Source organism: Monodon monoceros, unplaced genomic scaffold (genome assembly GCF_005190385.1).
Source record: "Monodon monoceros isolate NGI ecotype Baffin Bay Population unplaced genomic scaffold, NGI_Narwhal_1 Super_Scaffold_5, whole genome shotgun sequence".
NCBI classification, from domain to species: Eukaryota; Metazoa; Chordata; class Mammalia; order Artiodactyla; family Monodontidae; genus Monodon; species Monodon monoceros.
Genome location: NW_021703782.1, coordinates 81,858,061 through 81,873,002, shown reverse-complemented (window position 1 = coordinate 81,873,002; position 14,942 = coordinate 81,858,061). Strand labels below are relative to the sequence as shown.

General features: G+C 41.7%; 2 protein-coding genes across 4 annotated transcripts in view; one reads left to right on the top strand and one right to left on the bottom strand.

Annotated features, from left to right (window-relative positions):
- The window catches only part of TEX10 (testis expressed 10), a 57,451-nt gene extending 53,338 nt beyond the window's left edge, over positions 1–4,113 (top strand). Inside the window, exons 15-16 of one of the 2 annotated variants that reach the window (XM_029202103.1) lie at positions 909–1,119; positions 2,392–4,113. In XM_029202103.1, the coding sequence (XP_029057936.1) occupies positions 909–1,119; positions 2,392–2,505 (325 nt within the window). In that variant the 3' untranslated portion in view covers positions 2,506–4,113. The remainder of the gene's footprint in view (positions 1–908; positions 1,120–2,391) is intronic. The other variant, XM_029202102.1, reaches the window with a different exon arrangement.
- INVS (inversin) overlaps positions 3,127–14,942 on the bottom strand; it is a 136,417-nt gene continuing 124,601 nt past the window's right edge. Inside the window, exons 15-17 of one of the 2 annotated variants that reach the window (XM_029202100.1) lie at positions 8,119–8,348; positions 7,248–7,319; positions 3,127–4,289 (exon numbers count right to left, since the gene is read on the bottom strand). In XM_029202100.1, coding sequence (XP_029057933.1) covers positions 4,141–4,289; positions 7,248–7,319; positions 8,119–8,348 — 451 coding nt within the window. In that variant the 3' untranslated portion in view covers positions 3,127–4,140. The remainder of the gene's footprint in view (positions 4,290–7,247; positions 7,320–8,118; positions 8,349–14,942) is intronic. The other variant, XM_029202101.1, reaches the window with a different exon arrangement.

Below are 14,942 nucleotides of genomic sequence, written 5' to 3'. Positions count from 1 at the left end.
GTCTCTTCAAATAAGAGGATCTGTTTGGCTTAATGGATTTGGTATCTACCTTTGATGCAATTGCTGTATGTGGAGTTGGGAGGGGGGTCAGATGGTGAAAGGTCTGGAGGTAGGCTTTCTTAGAAAGACTTGGGACTGGGAGGATTATGCACTCTTGGTAGAGAAATTGTAACAGGCTAAGGTCAGAGCCTTTAGCAGCCAGTGAACTTTTCCTCCAAAAGGATATTGCTCCATTTAATTGACACACTTCTAGAATGTGGTTAGGCCACTTACCTCTATCATAAAACATTTTTGTTCCTGTTGTATAAAGATACTGAAAGAATGATGCTCACTGAAATTTGGATTTATTTACCATCTCTGGCCTGTAATAGTTCCCTTACTGGCTGTTTTCTCAAATCCCTTTGGTTCCTTGTGAGCACATCTTTCTCTGGAAAGCTGCCCTGTTCTGACACATTGAAGAGACTCATAATCCAGGTCAGAGGCTTAGAGTTTCATGAAGTTCTTTTCTTCCCTTTTTGCCATTGGGACATTCTTACTCTTTTGACATTTGGTGTTGTGTAATAGACAGTTGAATGATGTCCACTGGTAGAGAATAGTACGCATGTATAGATCATTCTGTGGTGAATTCTGTGTTAAATATGATCACTAGGGCTTCAAGAATGTCTTGTTAAGCCCAGGGAAACGCTGGTTGCTAGGCTTCCTGAAACCTGTAAAATAGGGGAAAGCAGCTGATGCTTCACTGCATTTGCTTTTTTAGCTCTGATGAAACCCAGTTCTTATTAGTTTTGGTTTCTGGGGTTTTATCAGAAAACACCGCGTTTCTTAAAAGGACATTTTCAGTCTTGGGAAGTACGGAAAGGGCACTTTTCCTGTATGCGTTGGTTCACTGACTCATTTCTGTTTTGTAGGGACAAGCTGTGGGGCGTCTGTGTCTCCATCCTGGCACTCCTGCCTCGAGTGCTCAGGTTGATGCTGCAGAGCCTGCGGGTGAGCAGAGCTGGACCTGAGGAGCTGCCTGTTGTGGGCCAGCTGCTTCGCCTGCTGCTGCAGCACGCACCCCTCAGGACTCACATGTTGACCAATGCCATCTTGGTGCAGCAGATCATCAAGAATATCACAGTAAGAAGCATGGAGCAAGGGCTTTGTACTTTCATACTAGATTCATGGGCATGGAGGTGCTCTTGAGAGGCCAGCGTTTCTGTGCGTTGACGGACTCCTGGAATTTAGCCCAGTGTGGTGATTTCTTAGGGCTTCCCCTGCCATCTAGTAACTGACTGTCACTTAACCAGCGGGGTGACTTTGATTGCAGAATCAGTACTAAAAACCGTAAAATACTCAAACTGAATTAAGGTGGCAGGCAGCTTAGTTGGAAAAAAATACAGGCATCAGAGTCACTCCTACCTGTTTTGTGATACAGATTCTATTGCTTAACTGTGATAATTTGGCACGTTGTGTGGGGTTTGTTTTTTTTTTTAACCTGAGCTTTGTTTTCCTAGCTGTAGAAATGGGAATAATAGCAACATTGTTGGGTTTTGTTGACCATTAAATGAGATCGTCCACGTAAGGTTTACACTGTAACTGATAGTTACTAAGCACCCAACAAATGTTAGCTGTCATTAAGGAAATTTAGCAGGAATAAACTAAGGCCTATTTCTAGTCACTTAGTTCACCGGAGAGGCGGAAGAAGTTGGAAGTTGCAGGCTTCAGCTTTGTATAATGGTTGGTTCTCTGTGTTCACCTGGGGCGGGCAGTTCTGTTTATTAAGGATTCCCTTGGTGTTTTTGGTTTGGGAGAGTTAAAGTCAGGTTTTTTGTATAGGCCTTTGATTGGAGGGGGTTATTAATTGGTATATGTAATAATACTTCAGAGTAATAGAGCTTATACCTACATATAACAAAAGATGTATTCTGAATTTTCTCAGTAATGGAAGAGGATGCAGAATTCAGAAGTAGTAGAAGGGAAGAAAAGTTAAGAACTTGGATCATTCCGAGGTTGGAGAATCAGCCAATCTCTATAAGAATGACAAATTGAGACCTGTTGAATCATTATTCTCAGTGAATGTTATGAGATTCTACAATGCGAAGGGGCGGAAGTACAGAGTGTAGGGGTGGTTAATGGTGAAATTTCATTAGTCCCTAGCAAATGTGGGAGGGAAGAGACCCAACAAGAAACTGGTAGCACTTAATACTTGAGGATGAAACTAGGAATTTTAACTACCTGTGGTAATAATACCTGATTAATAGGTTCCTTTTTTCAGTGGGATTTCATTTGATAACTTATAGATGAGGATACTATCGCAAGGACTGTTTGAGATCTTGTTTGGGTGGGGGAAAAAACCATCAGGAAGCAGTTTTGGTACAACTCTCATATTACTCTTGTTTTTCTCTGCAGACATTGAAGAGTGGAGGTGTTCAGGAGCAGTGGCTTACAGACTTACATTATTGCTTCAATGTGTACATCACTGGGCATCCCCAGGGACCCAGCATGTTGAGTACAGTGTATTGAAAAGGCACTGTGGCACCTCTGTTTGAAATCGTTTATTCACATCTAATTTTGAAGAGACTGATGTAATAAATGTTTGTCATTAAAGCTGAACTTTTAAAGAAGTTGTTTATGAACCTTCCTTTGCACTGAAATAGGAAAATAATGCTTGGGAGTTCCCATTGATGCACAGGCTGGCTTCCTGGACTAGCATGTGATATGTGGTAACAGGTATTCTGTATTTCCTAGCTAAGTATATATAAAATACAAAGCGATAATATGGTACCTTCTACTGTATAGTAAGAAATAAGCTCAGTCTCTGTGGACCCGTCTAGGCAAACTTTATTCTTTTTGTTCTCAGCCCCAGTTCATTCAGACAGCAACAAACTAAACTAGTTTTTGGTTTGGTTTTGTTTGGGAGTGGTTGCTTCTCACTCTGGAGTTGTGTTTCCAGAGGATGTCTAGCAAGATTTCAAAACAGTGCTCCCATTTGTTGTGGATTTACCTGTACCTAAATGGTCGTTGGTCTGAGCTCTTACAAAATGGTTTTCTACTAGTGATCCATTATAAGAGTTCTTAATTTATGTTATAATCATTTTCATAAAAATGAAGTAATTTAGTTAGCCAACTGTAAAAAATCCAGGTAATTAAATAACACTTCATTGCTTCCAATCTCTTACTGTCAGGACAGGGGTGGCAGTAATCTTAAAATGCAAGCAGTTCTAGAAATATTTGTGAGCCTAATATGCCATTGTTTCTGCCTGTCTACATTCCTAGTAGCTTTGCCCTTAAAAAATGTGAAAAAGCCACAATCACTGGATTTTATTTAAACCATGTGTTCTTAGAGAGCTAGAATGCATAGTTAGCACAGTTTCCCATGCCAAAGGAAAAGCATTTTGACAAGGTTGCTCACCTCTGCAGGTCAAGCAGAAAATACACGTGGAAGGTTAAGGCCTGAATTGGCACCCCGTGCATGAATGTCTGGTCTGTAGACCTTCCCGACTGAGGCCTTGGTGCTGTGCTACTGCTGGTGCTCAGCAGAAGGAACGCCATTCACAGGACGTGGCAGCAGCCTGTGGCCTTCAGAGGCTGACACGGCAACCGTAAAATGTAAGCAATCAACAGTATACCTATTACAGTCTTACAGTGTCTAACAGCAAAACACTGGGTCATGACTCTGGTCTAAAAATTAAAACTGATGATGTTGGAATAACAGGATGTGGTGTCTGTAATGAAGTCCATTGCATTAGCTTCCAGAAAAGTAGTGAACTGAAGGCATCTGCTGTGGGACAGGCTCTTCCCCATCTCGCTTAGGTTCTTCACTGGAGCCAACAAACCAGGCTTGCACCAGTTGAGGAGAAATCCCAACCCAGCAGCGTCTTTAGTGCTCACTTCCTTAGTTTTACTTAGACTTATTAGAAATACTCTTTTCCAGTCGTCCTCACGGACGTGTAGGCACACGGGCAGTTTTGCACAGGTATAGTCTACCCTGGTCCTTGCAGCACTGGCTAAGAATTTACAAAACAGTGCTGTGTAAGAGCAGAAAGAAAACACATTTCTCTCGGTTGTTACCACATTTTCAGGCTAATAAGCCTTCAGGTATGGATATTAAAGTTTTCCCAAAGTGTAAAAGCTAATCAGAGAATTCTGTACTAGCTATTAGAACCGCCCCCTCCGGGCACAGTCTTCCTCCATAGGCAGTCGAAGCTTTGTTTTGTTTCTTGATGGGTTAGCGGATTGCAGGTTATAAGAAAAATTCTTTGATCTTCCACCGTTCTCAAGGAGGTGTATACACTGCAAGTTGCTCACTGTTAAAAACAAATACCAGATATTCAGATTATTATTATTGCTACTATTATTATTTTTGGCCACGCCGTGCGGCCTGCAGGATTTAGTCCCCCGACCAGGGATCGAACCTGCGCCCCCTGCATTGGGAGTGTGGAGTCTTAACCACTGGACCGCCAGGGAAGTCCCGATATTTAGATTATTAATTTTAATGCTGAAGGACAGAGTTGATTGGTGGGGAGGAAGAAGGGTTTAGGTTTGGATTATCTATGGGGCTGAATAAGGTGATGGCTAGTTTATTGTAGAGACAGGAGGACGTCAGCCCTCCATTTTCCATCCTCTCAAAGATACCTGACATCTTTAAGGAATAGCCCTGACTATGAGGGGGCAGCTGCTTGAGGAGGTAGGACTGGAACTTAGGTCTTCAGTCTGCCTGGAATAACTGGTATGATATTGCTTTCTCTGTGCATCTCTGTAACATAACACAAACATATCTATCATTTAACTTTCCCTGTGCCACATACTTGGCTATAGTCCATTCTAGAAAATAGGTTCCTTTGAAAACTATTCAGGTGATAGAATAATAGGCATATCAAACAAAGTGGATTTTTTTTTAGGCCTTTTTATGACTTTGAAATCACAGAGTTACAGGATGCTACAGTTGAAAAATTTTAGTGGTGCGCTCAACCCTCTCACTTAACAAATGAGGATACTGAGCCCCCGACCAGTTAAGAGAACTTGCCGAGGCCGTACTGCTGGATGTCGCTCCTAAGTGGAGCAAAGAAGCAAACATGAAAGGTGAGTAGTTTTTAAAAAGTTAGTTACAAAAATATGTCTTTCTCTCATCTGGTTTTATTACTGTTACTTCAATAAAGTTAAAGTGAACTGTTTCAGAACTCTGGTGTGTTTGTGGCTGCCTTTGTTGTATCAAGTCTTGAGTTGTCATCTGCATACCCCTCTGTAGGCGGGCAGGAATATTCTGCATTCATACAGGGGGTACCATTTTTTAGTAATCACTTAAGCCATGGTTATTCCATTCGTTGGAATGGAATTTTTTTTAGAGGAAGTTCTTTTATTTTTAACAAGAAGGGCCCCCAGATTTAGGACATTGGTATATATATGCTCTCTGATCATGACTCTGCTGCTGTTCTCTGTGGGTGTGGGTGGTTTGCAGGTGGGTGTAGAAGACTGAGGAGAATGTGATTGTTTGCCTCCTGGATGCAGGTAGAGAAACAGTCCAAGGACTTTGTTACTTTGCTCTAACCAGCTCACTTTCTGCTCCTTGTTATAAGAGGTAAAGGCAGTACCGAAGTCTCTCCCCAGATTGAAGGGGTTAGGAGCCACAATCTTCACTCAAATATTTGAGCGCCTACAATGTGCCAAACAATGTACTAAAGCTAAGTGGAACAGTGAGCAAAATCCAAAGATCCTTAACCTCAAGGGATTCTCAAAGCAAAAATTTCTATTCAAGGTAAAGACAAATGAATGGTTTGTCCTTGGTTCCATTTGCCATCTGTGATTCTGCACTGCAGAAACTTCCTTATATGTATGTCCAAGTCATGCCCATTTCATGGAAATTTATAGACTGTATTCTGTATAAAACACAGGCTGCAGCTAACTAGCTAGGAGCTCTGGTGACCATCAAGCCTTAGTCACAGGTTAGTGGTTAATGTGGGTAGGTGGGCCTCATAAAACCTTTGTCCCCCAAGCTTAGGTTTAGGAAAAGATTCTCTTTGGTCCTCATCTGTTTTCAAGCCAGTGTAGGACAAACAAGCTGATAGTTTACATGACGTCCTAAGAAACCATTATTTCTTTTATTTATTCTGTCCTTTAACTGTGAGTCCTTTAACTAAAACCCTTTATGCCACTAATCACCTTCATTTTTAAAGATTTGATAGTCCTGGACTTTTGAGACAAAGTAGAAAATGCTCTGATTATCTCATTTTAATATCTGATTATCTAAATGCTACTTCTTAAGTAGTTTTATCTGACAGTGTGTTTTTGAAACTATTCTTTAATTCACTCAAGTGTCACTAGAGGTTTGTTTTGTTTTAAACCTAGAACCATGGGCCTGCTTCCTTTGAAAGTCTCTAATTGCCCCTGATTAGCCTGTCTATATTACATGAGTTGCCCAACTCTTATTAAAGCTTTGGCAGTACTTACTGTCCCCCCACCTCTTGGTTTTCCCCCCATCAAAAATAAATGAATGTTAAAGTTCACGCTGACAGTCATTGTTCACCTTCCCAGCTGTGCTCTGTTCCTGCAGGATGACTGTGGATCAGGGACTGGGGGGAGTGTGTTGCCATAACCACCCATGAGAAACACTGGACCTGGCATTAACTGCTGACAGCACTGAACTTATCACCCAAATTTAATTCTGGCATGAATGAAGGGGCCCTGAGTAAAACAGCCTTGTCTTGTGGCTAAAAAGAAAGTTCCCTGAGCTGCTCCTGTATGAGTGGAAGTGTGCACAGTTGAGCCTGAGCTGGACATGCTATTAAATATTAAAATATTAAATGCCTCCTTAGGGGGCCCTAAAAGGCAAAAGTCAGAATCTATGGTCAAGGGACTTCTTCCCATCTTTGGGAAGGAGATGGAGGATCTTAATGTGAAACCAAAACAGAGCAAGAACTCCCAAGGTATTACTTTGAAGAATGACAGTATTTGTGTTTCCCCCTCCTGTATGTGAACAAGTATGTAACAGTGATCAGTAATAGGTGCCACGTATTGTTTCTGCTGCAGGTAATGTTATTAAGCTTTTGGTTGCAAAAATAACTTGCCTCTTATGGAGAAGAGATGTTTATTACAGTGGTAATTCCATGAAAGGGGGATGAAGAACACATGTAATCCTGAAATCAAATGACTCTTGGAACCCCTGGCAGTCTGTTCTAATGTCTTCCACCTTTGGGGATGAAACAAAAAGGAACTGTTTCCCCACATGGTCTCCCCACTCTGCTTTGCCCATGCAGTGGCTGCCTTACCTGAGTTGAGACCCAGCACAGAATGGGCTTTTGAAGATCTTGTGGGCTGATGTACTTTTCCTTCTTGAGAACCTGAAATCAACCAACAGTGATCATCTATTTCTGACCAATGACAACTGTGGCCTGACCAAGTTCTGAATTCTTAATTAAGGTGAAGGCTTGAGCTTGCAGGTGTCTGCCAAGATAGATTAGGTATGGTGTGGAAAAACTACATAGGCCTGCCCGGGCCAAGTCTGCAGATTTTGCTGCCAGGGCCACAGATCTGTTTGTAAGGGTGCCCTGACTTAACTTTTTTTTCCACTGGGGAGCTAGCCAGTCCTGTTCTCTGAGTTTATTTGGATGGGCACTTTGCAGAGCTGAAAGTTTCAGTATGCAGCTGTTCATCTGCTAAACAAGTATGTACTGTAGGGCTTGGATCTGGGGTATTCCCACAGACAGGCCACTCTGTACTATCTAAGCATAGGGAAGGTCAGTGTGAGGCAGGCAGGGTCTGCCTGGGCCTGGAGTCCTCTAAATGGAGAATTTTAGGGAAAACAGGCAGCAGCCTAGAGTGGTTGCTGTGGTGAGGCTTTCAGTCATGAAGCCCAGCAGACAATCTCTTGGCTGTAAGGCTTTCTCGGGTGAGATACCAGAATACCTCATGAAACCAATTCTGACCCAGAATTGCTGGAAGGGAGGCACTAATAATGATGAGAATTCTGTTGGTGCCTGGAAGTTTAATAAAGTTCCTACCTGAATGGAGGTTTGCCCAATGTAATTAAATCCTGTTTTCAAATTCTGATGTGACACACTCTGGGGGTGCTTGTTGTAAACTACAAAGTACCCTGGGGGTGCTTGTTGTAAACTACAAAGTACCCAGAAGGACAGTTACCGTAGATCTGCTTGAGCACTGAGTGCCTGGTGGGCTTGGTGCCTGAGCTGCCCTTGGGTGGACTCTTGGTGGTCCTGCTTACTGCCATGGCCTTTGGGGGTTTCAGTTCCAGTTCCTTCCTCCAAACCTGGAGGATCAAAGCCATGTACTCTCGGTTCCATCTGTCCATATCTCTGGTTCCAAGCTGCTTTATGTGCAGAAGGTGGGACAGGTGCTTCCTGAGCTGGTAGCTGGTGGGGTCAGAGGAGGGGAGAGACTTTAAGATCACAATATTGAGAAAACCAATGTTCCTTAAAGTTCCTAGAAGCTATAGGAAGAGTAGTTGCTGAACTCTTGGGAGATTCAGTCAAGCTCCCATTCCTAATTTCACTGGCAGTATGTTGAATATTGAATTCTGTCTTTGTCCATCAGTACTTCCTGAACTAGGAATCAATCAGATGGGTCCTTGCCCTCAAAGTGGGACAGGCCAATGTGTAAACAAATGCAGTATGAGAAGTACTATGTGAGAGCAAAGAGCTAGATGGCTGATATTTGTGCTGGGTTTTAAGGGATGAGTAGGAGCTTGCTAGGCAGGGAAGGGCATTTTAAGTAGCAGAACTGGCATGAGCAGAGGTAGATGCATTTGTGCAGGAATGTTAAAGTGAGATGTGTGTGAAGCATTACGTATTTGGTAAGGGAAGGAGGATGGGAGGCTGGGCTACATTGTGGAAGCTGTGTCAGGGGAGTTGAGTCATAGCCCAGCCCATGGCTGAGTGTAGCTCCTACCTGGCCCCTACCTGATCAGGAAGGCTGGCCAGACCACCTGGAAGCTGCGTAGCCCGTCCAGCAGTGCTCAGGAAGGGTGTACAGTAGGCAGAGCCGATCATCCACAGAATAAAGCCAATAGCATTGTTCAGCCAGGAAACTTGGGGAGCAGGCCAGTTTGAATCAAGACCACAAACAAAGAGGCTCGCCACCTTTGGAACCAGTTTCCCCCACTCTGCCTGGGCAGGAAAAGTAATTCATAGCCCCAGCCATTGCTGAATACAGCCTTCAGCCTGTCCAAGCAGGGAAGCTCACCAGAGCACACAAGAAGCTTTGTAGCCCACCCATCAACCTTTCTTACCGTAGCACTTGAAGAGAGCACAGCCCGTGGCTCCCCCACTCCGCCCCAGAATAGAGCTAGTGGCTGTGTCTGGCCAGGGAATTCAGTGCACAGTCTTTTATCCAATTTGGGTCCCTGAACAATGAGCTATGCAGGCCCTGGGCCTGTCCTACTGTCCCACCAGAGCAAGGAAACTAAATCATACCCCTGCCTACTGCTGAGTGTAGTGCCCAGTCCCGGCTGTCTAAGTAAGCCTGATCAGAGAGCCCGGGCAACTGCGGAGCCCATCCTGTAGCCTCACTTGAGGAGGAAACCAAACCAACAGTCCTGTCCAACTGTTCGCAGTCAGCAGTGGCAGCACCCTCCTCCTCCCACCCCCTGCTCCACAACCTCAGAGTCTGGGCAGTGGCCCTGCCCCCAAAGAGACAGCAAGCCCCACCTGCTCAAATACATTACCAGCAGACACATCCAGAAACCCAAACGGAACTGACTGTTGAAGAGTTCAGTTTGCTCTCTGCCAAAGCAAACCTGGAAGAGGAGCCTGCTTATTCAAATGCACAGATGCCAACATAAGGAATCAAGGATACAAAAAAATGAAAAAACAAAAACAGGTAAACATGACACCAAAGGAAACTTTAAAAAGCTCTGAAAACTGACCTTACAGAAATGGAGATCTGTGAACTGTCAGACAAAGAATTCAGAATTCTCTTAAGTTTAGTTGTCTGTGTGATCTTATAGTTCACTAAACAAAATTAGACAAACAATGCATAAACAAAATGAGAAAAAGTTCTAAAAAATAAAAACTATCAAAAAAAAAGCCAAATCCTGGAGCTGAAAAATAAAATGCCTGAACTGAAGAAATCAATAGCTTCAAAGGCACACTTAACGATGCAGAAGAATGAATCAGTGACCTAGAAGACAGGACATTTGAAATTATCCAGAGAAGGCAATAAGAAAAAAAGAAGTAAAAAAAGCCTATGGGAGACGTATGGGACACAAAAGAAACAGTATCTGCATTATGGGAATTCCAGAAGGAGAAGAGAAAGGGACAGAAAGTATATTTAAAGCAATAATGGCTGCAAACGTCCCAAACCTGAGAAGAGAAATAGACATCCAGACCCATGAGGCTCAAAGGACCTCAAATAGGTTGAACCAGAGTAGGACTACACTGAGACACATTATAATTATTAAAAGTCAAAGACAAAAATAATTTTGCAAACAGAAAAAAGAGAAGTTACATACAAGTGAACTCCCATAAGACTATAAACAGATTTCTTGTCAGGAACTTTTCAGGAAAGAATGGGATGACACGTTCAAAACGTTGAAAGAGGGCTTCCCTGGTGGCGCAGTGGTTGAGAGTCCGCCCGCCAGTGCAGGGGACGTGGGTTCGTGCCCCGGTCCGGGAAGATCCCACATGCCGCAGAGCGGCTGGGCCCATGAGCCATGGCCGCTGAGCCTGTGCGTCCGGAGCCTGTGCTCCGCAACGGGAGAGGACACAACAGTGAGAGGCCCGTGTACTGCAAAAACAAAACAAAACATTGAAAGAAAAAGACTATCAACCGAGAATACTATACCCAACAAAGTTCTCTTTCAGAAATTAAGGAGAGATGAATACTTTCCCAAATAAGAGCTGAGGGAGTTCATCACCACCACACCTGCCTTACAAAAAATGCTAAAGGGAGTAAAGTAAAAGGACATTAATCATCTTAAAGCAGTGTAAAACTCACAGGTAATAGTAAACATATAGTCAAAGTTAGATTCTGTAATATGGTAATGGTGGTGCATAATTAACATACAACTCTAGTTTAAAAGTAAAAAAAAAGTAGCAAAAATAACCATAATGACAGTAAGCTTTATTGGATGTGCAATATAAGAAATATTTATGTAAACTGTAACATAAATAATCTAAAATGTGAAGAGGGAGAAGAATAATATTTAGCAGTGCTATTGAAGATAAGTTAACAGTTTAAAATAGGGTGTTATTTTAAGATATTTTAAGATACTTTATGTAAGCTTCATGGTAACCACAAGGGAAAAACCTGTACTAATTACACCAAAGAACATGATAAAGAAGTCAAAGCAGACTGATACCAAAAGGCATCAAAACACACAGAAAAGATAGCAGGATAAGAAATGAGGAACAATGGATCAACAGAACAGCCAGAAGACAATTAACAAATTGCAATAGTAAGTCCTTACCTACCAATAATTACTTTAAACATAAATGGATTAATTCCTCCAATCAAGACAGAATGGCTGAATGGATTAAAAAAAAACAAAAAACAAGATCCAATGATACATTATATTCAAGAGACTCATTTTAGCTTTAAACACCCACACACACAGTGAAGAAATGAGGATATTTCAAGCAAATGGTAACCAAAAAACACACCCAAAAACAAAAAAAGCAGGGGTAACTATAATTATATCAGACAAAACAGACTTTAAAAATGTTATAAAGAGGGCTTCCCTGGTGGCGCAGTGGTTGAGAGTCCGCCTGCTGATGCAGGGGACACGGGTTCGTGCCCCGGTCCGGGAAGATCCCACATGCCGTGGAGCAGCTGGGCCCGTGAGCCATGGCTGCTGAGCCTGCGCGTCTGGAGCCTGTGCTCCGCAACGGGAGAGGCCACAACAGTGAGAGGCCCGCGTACCGCATTAAAAAAAAAAAATGTTATAAAGAAACAAAGAAGGTCATTACATAATGATAAAGGGGTCAATCCATCCGGAACATATAACAATTGTAAATATTTATGCACCCAACATCAGATCACCTAAATATACAAAGCAAAACTACCAAAGCTAACAGAAGAAATAAACAGTAATAGCTAGGGACTTTAATACCCTACACTCAGCAATGGATAAATCACTCAAAGGGTCAAAGAGGAAACAGTGGATTCGAACACTATAGACCAAATGGACATAACAGACATATAGAGAATAGTTATCCAACAATCAGAAAAAACATTCTTCAAGTGCACATGGAACATTTTCTAGGATAAATCATGTGTTAGGCCACAAAACAAGTCTTAGCAAATTCAAGAAGATTGAAATCATACCAAATATCTTCTCTGATCATAATGGTATGAAATTAGAAATCAATAATAGGAGGGAAATTGGAAGACTCATAAATACATGGAAATTAAACACTCTCCTGAACAACCAATGGATCAAAGAAGAAACTGAAAGGGAAACTTAAAAGGTATCTTGAGACAAATTGCAAATAGAAACTCTACATACTAAAACTTAGGAGATGCAGCAAATGTAATTTTAAGAGGGAAGTTCATAGCAATAAATGCCTACATTAAGAAATAAGAAAGATCTCAAATAAACAGTCTAACTGTATGCCTTAAGGAACTAGAACAAGAACAAACTGAGCCCAGAGTTAGAAGAAAGGAAATAATAAAGATTAGAGCAGAAATAAATGACATAGAGAACAGGAAAACAATAGAAAGGATTTAAAAAGCTAAGTTCTTTTTTTTTTTTTTTTTTTTTTTCGGTACGCGGGCCTCTCACTGTTGTGGCCTCTCCCGTCGCGGAGCACAGGCTCCAGACGCGCAGGCTCAGCGGCCATGGCTTACGGGCCCAGCCGCTCTGTGGCATGTGGGATCTTCCCGGACTGGGGCACGAACCCATGTCCCCTGCATCGGCAGGCAGACTCTCAACCACTGCACCACCAGGGAAGCCCCTAAGTTGGTTCTTTGAAAAGGTGAACCAAATTGGCAATTAGCTATACAAACCAAGAAGGGAAAAAAAGGATTCAAAGCAACAAAATCATAAATGGAAAAGGAAACACTGCAACTGATACCACAGAAATACAAAGGATCATAAGAGGCTACTGTAAACAACTATATACCAACAAACTAGACAACCTAAAAGAAATGGAGAAATTCTTAGAAACAACCAACCTACCATGACTGAATCAGGAAGAAATAAAAAATCTGAACAGACCAATAAAGAGTAAGAAGATTGAATTTGTAATCAAAAATCTCCTAATGAAGAAAAGTCCAGGACCAGATGGCTTCACTGATGAATTTTACTAAACATTCAAAGAAGAATGTCAATCCTTCAAATTCTTCAAAAAATTTGAAGAGGAGGGAACAATCCCAAACTCACTTCATGAGCCCACATTACCCTGACACCAAAGCTAGAAAAAAATTCCACTACAAGAAAAGTATAGGCCAATATCCCTGATGAATACAGATGCAAAATTTCTCAATAAAATACTAGCAAACCAAATTCAGCAGCAAATTAAAAGGATCATTCCCCATGGTCAAGCAGGATTTATTCCTGGAATGCAAGGATGGTTCAACATACGCACATAAATCGATGTGATATATCATATTAATAGAATGAAAGAAATCATATGATCATCTCAAAAGACACAGAAAAAGCATTTGACAAAATCCAACATCTGTTCATGATAAAAACCCTTAACAAATTCAGTATAGAAGGAACATACCTCAACATAATAAAAGGCATATATGACAAGCCCACAGCTAACATCATACTCAATGGGGTAAGGTTGAAAGTGTTTCCTCTAAGATCAGGAATAAGGCAAGGGTGCCTACACTCACCACTCCTTTTCAACAAAATACTACGAGTCCTAGCCAGAGCAATCAAGCAAGAAAAACAAAAAAGGAATCAGAATGGGAAACGAAGAATTAAAATTGTCTTCATTTGCAGATGACATGATTTTATATATAGAAAATCCTAAATACTTCACAAAACTGTTAGATCTAATCAACAACTTCAGTACAGGTGCAGGATACAAAATTAATATACAAAATCAGTAGTGTTTCTATACATTAAGAGTGATGTGAAAAATAAATAAAAGAATTCCATTTACAGTAGCATCAAAAACAATAAAATACTTAGGAGTAAGTTTAACCAAGGAGGTGAAAAAATCTCTACCCTGAAAACTACAAGACATTGATGAAAGAAACTGAAGAAAATACAAATAGGGCTTCCCTGGTGGCGCAGTGGTTGAGAGTCTGCCTGCCAATGCAGGGGACACGGGATCGTGCCTCGGTCCGGGAAGATCCCACATGCTGCAGAGCAGTTAGGCCCGTGAGCCATGGTCGCTAAGCCTGTGCGTCCGGAGCCTGTGCTCCACAACGGGAGAGGCCACAACAGTGAGAGGCCCGCGTACCGCAAAATAAAAAAAAAAAAAAGAAAATGCAAATAAATGGAAGGGTATTCCGTGTTCATGGATTGGAAGAATTAATATTGTTAAAATATCTATGCTACCCAAAGCCATTTATAGATTCAATCCCTATCAAGATTCCAAAGGCTTTTAAAAAAATAAACAGAATTAGAGGGACTTCCCTGGTGTTCCAGTGCTTAAGACTCCATGCTCCTAATGCAGGGGGCCCGGGTTTGATCCCTGATCAGGGAACTAGATCCCACATGCCGCAACTAAGAGTTTGCATTCCGCAACTAAAAGATACCACATGCCGCAACTAAAGATCCCACATGCTGCAACTAAAGATCCTGCATGCCGCAACCAAGACGCGGCACAGCCAAATAAATAAATAATAAATATGGGAAAAAAAACAGAAGTAGAATAATACCAAAATTTATATAGAAACACAAAAGACCTTGAATAGCCAAAGCAATCCTGAGAAAGAAGAATAAAGCATCACACTTCCTGATTTCAAGCTACACTATAAACCTATAGTAATCAAAACAGCATAAATGGAATAAAAATAGACACATAGACCAACAGAACAGAATTTAGAGC